This window comes from Calidris pugnax, unplaced genomic scaffold, assembly GCF_001431845.1.
Source record: "Calidris pugnax isolate Ruff unplaced genomic scaffold, ASM143184v1 scaffold28, whole genome shotgun sequence".
Lineage (NCBI taxonomy): Eukaryota > Metazoa > Chordata > Aves > Charadriiformes > Scolopacidae > Calidris > Calidris pugnax.
The window spans coordinates 12,289,107-12,298,909 of NW_015090842.1; the positions used below are offsets into that span (position 1 = coordinate 12,289,107).

General features: G+C 41.7%; 1 protein-coding gene across 2 annotated transcripts in view; it reads left to right on the forward strand.

The window, feature by feature from the left end:
* The first annotated feature begins 166 nt into the window (after nt 1–166).
* The window catches only part of TSHZ3 (teashirt zinc finger homeobox 3), a 64,477-nt gene continuing 54,840 nt past the window's right edge, over nt 167–9,803 (forward strand). The window contains exon 1 of one of the 2 annotated variants that reach the window (XM_014942589.1): nt 167–300. In XM_014942589.1, coding sequence (XP_014798075.1) covers nt 261–300 — 40 coding nt within the window. In that variant the 5' untranslated portion in view covers nt 167–260. Of the gene's footprint in view, nt 301–7,035; nt 7,072–9,803 lie in introns of those variants that run through there. The other variant, XM_014942590.1, reaches the window with a different exon arrangement.

The following is a 9,803-nucleotide window of genomic DNA, read 5'->3' on the forward strand; positions in this document are numbered from 1 at the left end:
ACTGGTGAGGCAATTTGCCCCGGCTGCGGCGGAGAGTGGCCGGCGATAGGAGCCGGGCCCGCCGCCGCCGCCGCCTCCTCCTTCTTCTCCTCCTCCTCCTCCTCGGCATCGTGTATGCACAGCAACAAAAAAAAATATATCCCCAACCCAGCCCTCGAGCCGAGACTGGAGCAGCTCACCGGATCTCTGGGGCTAAAGCAACTCTTCCCACCCCCGCGCCCCGGCAGCCCCCCCCTCCCCGCCGGCCGCCGGAGCTCAGCATGCCGAGGAGGAAGCAGCAAGCGCCCCGGCGCGCAGCAGGTACGAGAGCCGCCTTCCCCGGGCCCTTTGCTTCTCCCTTTCACCCTCCTTCCCTCTCCCCGGTACCGCTTTCCAGCGGGCTGAGCCCCTTCGGTCCGTACCGGGCTTCCCCCCCCCCTCCACCCCGCTCCGCGCCCCGGCTCCCCGCACACCCGCGGATTTCGCAGAGCAACTCTTGGTCTTGGAGGCACACGGCTGTGGCGTGCTGGTGCTGGTGGATTTGATTTTATTTTGGTTTATTTTTATTTATTTATTATTTTTTCCTTGGGGTGGGGGGGGGCGCGTGGAAGCCCGTTCCCTACTTTGGTGCCCACTTTGATTTATTCCCAACTCCGCCGCCGCCCGGCTCAGTGCTGGGGGTGACACTCGGTGGAAGGCGTTGGGGGGTGTGTGTGCGGGCACATTTCTACACGAATCTAACACGAATCGTCTGTGCGACTCTTCGGGGTGGGGAAGGAGGCGAATTTTGTCCATTTCCAGCCCGTACTTTGGCACCTACTTTGCTGCTCTCCCTTGTAGTCTTCGTTCTTCTCCATCCCCTTCCCTCACACGCAAATGGGTTGTGAAAGCCAGTGAAAATACTCCTTTTTAAAATTTTTTTTTCTCTTTTTTTTTCTTTTCTTTGCTGTAAGATGAGGTAGGGTACATGGCACGCTGTGAATGAAGTGGTAGGGACAAAGTGACTTGGAGGGGCCGCAGTGTTACTTGAAGATCCAAGCCCAGAACTAGCTCCTTTGCTCAACTTTTATCTTTTTCTCTCATCCCCTTGTACCGCGCTGGAGGTGTCTCTGCTGGACACACAGACCCACCTTGTTGGTCACTTTCTTTGGCAGCCTCTTCTGTTAATCCTATTGATTTCTTATTTATGAGTCCAGATGAGAAGCTGCAAAAGAAACCCAGGGAAAAAAAAAAGAAAAAGGGTCTGTGTATTGTCAAATGACTGGCAAATGTTTCTGATAGTGCTTTTACAATTTCCTCCATTTTTTTTTCTTTTTAGAAATACTTTTCGAGGCTTTGTCCTGGCGAGGTTTTTTTGTTTGTTTGTTTTGTTTGCCTTATTCCAGAAATGTCAACTCCTGTTAAACTTAAGCTTTTTTTTTTTTTCCCCGAAAAGCCAAGTTGAAAAGAAAACAGTAAAAAAAAAAAATTAAAGCCCCACATAATTTTACAGTAATCCTTAGTTGGGGATATGTGGGCTGGAAAAGGTTTCCTTGGCCTGTTGCCATCCTTGATTTGATGGCTGATTGATCGCCTGTCATCTGGCTGCCTTTGATCTATTCATTCCCGATAAACATCAATAAATCACTTGCCATGGTAACGCCAGACTCGGTGACGTCACACGGGGCCTGTCAACTCTCTGTCAGCACAACTTCAGGGGCTCCTGCCTGGATGGGCCACATAGCCACATGCTACCAGGGCTTCCAGAGGTGTGGGGCTGGCTTAGGTGGGGGAGCAGGATGGGCTTTGGATCGGGACAGGTTTTTGGGGAGAACCAGCATTCCCTAATCCGCCTCTTCCAAAGGAAGGCTCTGGACACAGGGGCCCGGGTGTAGAAGTTTCCCAGAGGCTCCAGCAGCGTTACTGGTGGTGGGTTTGTAGCTGTGCTGGTAACAACTGGGAGCAGGTAGTCCTACAGCTTGGTGGGACGTTGTTGGAGAAGGGATGTTCAGAGATGTGGCACTGCTTTCACGCTGACAACTTCGCAGGGCGGTGTGGTTTGAATTTAGTAAACAGCAAGGGACTCGGGGAGCAACACAAATTGTAAATAACTATGTTTACGTTTCCTTTCTTCTCTTCTTTGACACACACACACGTTCATCTCCTGCTTTTGAAACAGAGAAATGAGAGTTTGTAGCACTCTGGCTCCATGCGTTCGTAGCTAGAAAGTTTGGAAAGTTTCGCAGTGCGGTGCTGATACGATCTAGCAAACAATATCCTAGCCAAATACTTTGTGATAGTATTTTGCATTCCTGGCCCGTGCCATCAAATGACGCTTTTCAAAGAAATTAAGAAGGTGAACTTTTCCTAATACTTGGGAAATTCTGTTTCGTGACATTCATTTAGTTCTGCAAAATCCAGCTCTTCCAAGTGTTTGACACTGGACTGTGCTGGATGTTGGGCTCTCCGTAGGCTGGAGGAAAAATGTTTCTGCACTAAACACACAGCCTGAGGTATCTTTTTCTCCTTCTCTGCCACTCTCCGTCTCTCCCTCCTTCCTCGTGTGCATCGTCTGTGATGTGCGATCTATCGTTCGTATTTAGCACAAGTGTAATCTCTTTCAACTTTTAGCTTTTTGATAGCCACATTAAACATTTAGTATTGTGTGTAATTGCTTCCCACTGAAACGCTGGTTTATCGGTCGCTTTGGAAATGTTACTTTTTCTAATAGCAGTAAAAGCAAAGGCTTTTTTTTTTTTTTTTTCCTTAACACCTTAAAAAAGAGCTAAGAAATAACAGGTTAGTTAAGAAATATTCATTACAAAAACTTGACTGCAGGACTAATAGGAGATGGAAGAATGGTTTTGCTCTATCAAAATGACCCGTCAAAACGACTTTGTTTCATATTTGATTTAATTGTCTCTCTCCTGACAGGCACATTCATCAATAGCTTAATGGTCAATCAGAAGTTGGCAGAGTGAGTGCTTTCATTCTTTCCCATACACTAGCTTTGGCTTTACTTTATCAAAATGCCTCTGCCTAATGGATATGGGGGATGTAGAATGACTGAAGGGCTACTTATTTGAGAAGAGTGAAAAAACAAGAACATTTATGCTGTTGATAAGTGCATGAAGATAAATAAGTGAGCTGTATGAGGCGTTTTATTTTAAGACAGAAGAAACTTACATTATTTTTTTTTTTTTTTTTTCCTCCTTTTTGGCTTCAGAGCTGCGAGTTATAAGGTTCATGACTGCTTTTGTGGCATACTGAGAGTGATGACAAATTGATTGCTTGGTACTGAGAGAGAAAAAAAGGTGGTGGTGGGGGGAGAATTAAAGATGTCTGCTGATTGGTAACTCAGGAAATCCAGTCCCCAGCAACCTTGAGAATACTCGAGAATTTTTTTTTCTCCAAACTGAAAGGTCCGCTCAGCCATAAAAAAAGAAAAGTTGTTTTGCCAGCTTCATTAGTGTTCACCTAATTAGCTGTAAACCTGATGGATTCCTGACAGCTTTAATGATTGGAGATGACAAGCTCCACGCAGTGTCATCCAGCAGAATTAGGTTTGCAGCTAGTTTGATGTAATCAAGTTGATATTACACAGTCCTGGTTGCCTTTAGTTGTGCATTAACTCAATTTTCTGCTGCAGGTGACAAATGGGCTTTGGTACCTGGATAATCATGTCATAGGAATTAGGGCCCTTTTAATGGTCTGGAGTAGAATAACAACAACAAAGAACTCTCAGCAGCACAGAGCTCGCAGACATAACAGACAGGTGCACAAATTCTTTATGTCTAGCCCAAGTGTTAACACCACACTGCGGAAGGCTAAAGCTGTCTGGGAGAATCAAGAATCTGGAAAAATGATAATTTCGGTTTGTTTGCTCTGAGACTCAGGTGAATCTCGTAGGTAAATTTGGGAGGAAGAGCCAGGGATGGCAGTTTTCATTCCTCACCTGTTCAAGGGAGGAGATGGCCAGAATTGCTGCTCCAAGGACTCCTGTCGTTTCAGTCAGGAGGGAGAAGGTATTTACTGGTTAGAGGCTACTGTCTAGGAAAGCTAAGATACTGTATTAATAGAGGCCAGTCTTGTTCATGCAAACAGTAATTATCCGTCCTTAAATTATAGCTTTCACTTGCAGCTTTTTTAGAAACCTATTTAAAAGATCAAGAAAATGTACTTCCTACTGACAGAAACGACTTAATACATATTTTGTATACATACAAAGCCCTTCTGAGGAGGGATTGGAAACTGATTTGTTGGAAACTCATTTCCTTTTTTTTTTTTTTTTAAATTGAACAAAACAATTATTGTTTTATTTTAGGCCCAGACAATCACACTGAGTTTTGAAGCCTCTGAAAAAAAAACAAACAAACAAACTTGGACCCATGGGGTTTTTATTATTTTTTTTTGCCTGTATAGTTTGGTTTAAACCCTGGAGATAGCTGTGTACTTTTGGGGGCTCTTTGCAACTTCAGTGTTTGTGTTCCAAAGGTGCACATGGCCTGTGTGAACACTGAAATGCACTGATTTTTCAGCGATGCTCAGCGCCTCCACCTTTCAGGGACTTGAGTGCTCTTGCTCATCCTCGGCACCCCCCGGGCCAGGCTGGGGGGGCACCCCAGAAATCCAGATGCAAAGTGGCACCGCGGGGTGGGCACCCATGTTTCCAGGCAGCTCCGACTTGGGGAAGTTGAATGTTTGCTTTAATTGAAGGGGGTTGCTTGCAACTACATACATACCCCAAAAGTAAACGTAGCGATAAAGTAGACTACCTACCTATAAAGGTACTTGCAGTGTCAGCCCTTGCTGTGTTATTTGCCTCCAAACCTGCCACATATTTCTCTGTTGGACAGAGATTCTTCCTAGCAGCAAGCTGACAAAATGATTAGTTATGGCTGTCCTCTGCTTTTTTTTTTTTTTTTTTTGCCTTTTTTTTTTTTTTGCCAGCAAAGGGGGGGGAACAATGCAAAAAAAAAAAAAAAAGAAAAGAAAAAGGGGCATAAATATAAAAAGGCCTGATAGATTCCCCTGAATATCCGTCTGGAAAAGAGAATTTTCCAGAATCAGCTGCCATTTCTCCCATTAGCTTGACAGCTGTCAATTAGGGCTTCAGTGCTCTCCTGGGCCACAGTTTATTGCGTGCAGTTGATGTTGTCATTTTGTTCTCGGTTTTGCCTTGAGCACTATCATGAGCAGGAGTGAAATAGTCAATAACTGATGTATCAGCAGTTATTTCTTAAATTGGCTTACAAGTCTGCATTTTTCCTCTTTTTACTAAAGATTGTTTTGTAAAGTGATTAGAATGAATTGTGACTGCTGCAGGGTTCTGGGGAAGGCAGTGGAGCTGGGGTGAGTTAGCAGGATTAGAGCGGGTCCTTTTCTGCCAGCCCTCCTTCCAGGATTAGTGGAAACTAGAGAGAAAAGATCACCTTCAGGGGGAAGCGTGGGGGAAATTTTTAAGTGTGCTACGTGCACACTTAACGGAGAAACATATGGTGGTACCGAGTGAATGAAAAGAAATAATTTGCCAGGACGGAAAGTAACCTTACGTGTTATCTTTCGGAACAAACCTTGGCACTGCTAGTTTTACGCTGCAATAATCCATATTTGAATCCAATGTCGTGACCGTTTCCTAGCGAATCCAAATACAGTTTTGTCAAATTTTAATATAGCCCTATTTACAAGATGCTGCTAGTAGATCAAGTGTTAAGATGCCTGAAGTGTTGCATTGTCAAGTGAGAGTGTGTGTGTATGGATGGTTATGATACAACACCGAAAATAACAGAGTTGCAGAGCGATCCTCTGTTATCTTATCTGTGAAATACTTCAGCATCATTTACTAAACAATCCACCTCAGGTGTTTGAGGCTGATTTTTTTTTTTTTTTTCTCTTCCCCCCCTGTGTGTTTGGTTTGTGGTTTTGCTTTTTTTCTTTCTTTCTTTTTTTTTTTTTTTTAATTTAGTTACGCCCAAATTGTGGTTTATCAGCCTTAAGTTAAAAATGAAAGGTGAATACAATATATTGTATTTGGTAACAATGATATGGACTGGTACATCCAGACAGATAATATGCACTTGTAATTAGACTGAATAGACAGGCATTCATTTTTAAATTCTTTGACACATGCATAAAATAGTCATATAATAAGATAAGATGACAATTTTATGTTAGGTTGATAAAGTGTCCTGATACATGCATTTAAATGTCTGTAAGCCTTTTTTTATCCAGACAGATTAATTCTAGTTTCCAGCATTTGCAGTTAGACATTAAATTAATTTTAAAAATCCCACTAAACAATGGGTGCGTTGCTTTTTTTTGTGTGTGTGTGTGATTACCTAAAGCAGGAGGATTGAAAAAATTTATACAATTGATTTTTCTTGATTTCAACATTTAAAAAAAAAATGCATGAAAATTGGCTCAAAGGATTTAAAGCGTAGTCCACAAGAGACTGTAGTTTTCTTAAGTATAATAATGCAGAATGGAACAGTGTCGGAGCTCAAAATTGTTTGTGACCATTTTCATAAAAAGAACTGTAAGAGTTGAAATAAGTGGGGCTTAGTTTCAGAGGCTGCGAGCTTCATCCTACTGCATTTTTCTGATTTTGCTCCTGAAAGGTATTTTGGTCATCTCAGCAGAGAGCTAATCTGCAGAATTTAAGCACTTCTCAATGCAGGCATCAACTTTAAGATATTTCTCGGAAAATGTTCAAAGGTGGTTTTTTTTTTTTTCCCCCCGAGGGGGTGGAAGGAGAGTGGGGAAAGAGTTACCAGAAGATCATAAAATATCTGAAAGCTCTTTGCCAGTGCCATTACCTGGCCTCTTCGGGCAGGAAAGGTGCGACTCTTCAAGAATAATCCAAGTTCGTCTTTTAGACTTAATTATAAATTATTAATTAATTCTGTCAGGACACATGTTATTAATTATGACTCTCTTTTCTTCGTTCAGAGCAGCTGTTGGGAATGGCGTTAAGTCCCCTGTATTTGTTGGTGTGGGAGTTCACCAGTGAAGAGCTCCCCGTCCCTCCATGCTGGGGAGCGCTGCTCACCTCAACTTGGCATCGCTCCCCACAAAGGCCAGTTTCGGAGGGATTCCGCCCGCTCACACAAGGAGGTGTTTTTGTTTTTTTTTTTTTTTTAAGGTCCTGTCCATAAATAATTCTAGTTTTAGCAAGACTGGGTTGAGGCTGGGGGGGGAGAAGGTGGAAAGGGCACCGGGCGGGCTGCGGCGGGGGAAAATCAGAGCAGGTATCTTGCCCGGCCACCAAACTCCCACCAAACTCCAGAACCTCGAGTGTGGAGGAAAAGAGCTGTTTTATTATTCGTTTGGAATGATTCAAATTCATTTACTTTTGATATTTCCATCATTAAATTGAGCCCTCTGTTTCAGTTTCTTATGTGTTCTTTGCGGAATGCATGTTGCATAAAATAGGCAATTTTTAATGAACAATTTAATGTAAATGGATTCTGAATTTAAATTAATATTAATGAAGCTTTGAGTGAATTTATTTTGCATACGTAAAGGCGCTTGTAACTCTTTCACCCATACACTCTTGTCTTTATGTACTAACACATTGGTTAGGTGAATTGGCTAGTTTCCATATTTCGTGATTAAAAAACTTTAATGGATTTTACATGGATATTTGTGCTAGTGCAGCTTTACGCAGGTTAGAACCTCTATCATAAAGGTACCCGCCTTTATATTCAGATTTTTGTAGTTAACATTTTTCCGCGTTACCCCGCCGTTTCTATATGTTTCTTTCTACTTTGGTTTCGCCTTTATGCTTAGAGAAAAAAATTTATTCCAACAATAGTCACCACAGTCAAGATGTTTTCTTTCTTTGGCGTACCTCTAATGCATTATGTATTTAGGAATGATGGGATGTTCTATAATTAATTCTGTTAGATGTAATTGCTATAATCACTTTGATGCTACACATAATAAAAGTAATATGGTAAGCATATGAAAAAATATAAACACCTTATTGTAACACTTTATGTAAAATTCTTTTTAAAAATCTTGTTCAGAGCGGAACCTCCGCTTCCGTATTTTGTCAGAGCTAACATTTATTTTAAAGTACATTACTTAGGAAATGAACGAATTTTAGATATTGAAAAGATTTTGACTGGCAGGTTGTCTTATACGTGCGCGCGGATCTCCCTGATTCTGCGCTATTAAAGATGTAGTTCATTAAGAAGCCAATCTTTAGCGTTGCTACAAGTGACACGTAAATATCACCATGAAATAAGAGACGTGTTTGTACATTGTATTAAAATCCAGCACATAGTAAATAACACAGAAATGAAGTTGTAGAGCAGAAAGCTTCTTTGTAGCGCAAAATTATGGGAAATATAAAATGTATGAAGGGTAGCATGTAACTAGAGAGGGAGTTTTTCAAGCATAGTCCCAGGTGGGAAAAAAAGACTATAGAAGGTGATTCTATGCCCCCCCCACCTCTTTTTTTTTTTTTTTTAACAAGTAGCGTTGAGTTATTGTTTGCAAACACAGTTTTTGATAGAGAGGAAATGAAAAAAATATGTGCAATGGGTTAAGCTGTGTAGCTGATATCCTTGATTCTGTAACAAAAAATGTTAATATGGCCATAGTTCTTAATTAGTTGCACACCATACTTAATGCTGCAAAGGTCACTTGGTTTTATGGGCCAGCTTTGTCTATGAATTGGTATGTTCCCCCCCAAATTTATATTTCACTCTCTTGTATTTTCTAAGTAATTGAGTGTTCAAATCATGGTTAAAATGCAAACTAGAAACAAGATTAGAAAAATAACTTTTAGCGTGGACAAAGAAGAGATTTTTTTTTTTTTTTTTTTTTTTTTTTTTTTTTTCCCTTGTTTTTTTAGTCCCGCTAGTGTTATTTTCAAATAATGCACAGTCTTTGCATGGAGAGCAGAAGTATTACATTTAACTTCTGTAAGCTGAACAAACAAACCCCGACCAACCTCTCGCTGAATTGTTCTGGGGAAGAACAGAACAGGGTGCTGTTTCTGAGTATCTCTGGGACTGGGCTCGGTGCCTGCAGCCCTTTTCCTGCTAGGTCAAGCCTGTTGCTGGAGGGCCAGATCTCAGCAGGGGCCTCCTGGAGGCTTGGCGAAGCTGCTCAAGACTGGCAGCCATCAGTCATCCATCTGTGACACAGAGTCTGTTTTTGATGGCAGGGATGATAAAAGGCCTGGGAACTGTATAGGCCCTTGTAATCAGGGCCAGTGCTGACATCCTTCTCAACTTTGACAGCTTCTTCCTTTTCTCTCTTCACCGCCAAGACTGTCTCAACTGGATTTTTTTTTTCTTTTTTTTTTTTTTCTCTCTCTTGTTTCATGTACTTGATCAGTCTCAGATGCTGGGAATTATTTTTTTCTGAAGGGAGGGGGAGTGTTTCTTTTGGTTTGTGGGTTGGGCAGGTGTGAGAGGAAGTCTGTTTTTTTTTTTATTTTTTTTTTTTTTTTGTACTGTAGGCCTGTTGCTAATTAATGTTCCTCCATAAGATTCTGTCGGAGTTGAGTAATGTTTTTGATCTTTATGCCTGATAACTGCATACTTAATGAGATTTCAAAGCTGTGAGTGCAGCTCCCTACAATTATTGACAGATGCCTTTTCTTTGCCATTGGGTTCAGCTTCATAAATCCTCCTGCAGTAATGAGGTTCAGAAGTGCCACCCTGCCAGTGAGCTAATGAAAGAGGGGGGGAGGGAGGGAACAGCTCATGCCTGCCTGACACATTTTTTTCCTTTAAAATTTACTATGCAGATGTCAAGCTGTGGGACGATTACTTCAAACATGCTAATTTTTATCTTGCTTTTGTGTCAAGCCTGCATGCCATTTTTTCAAA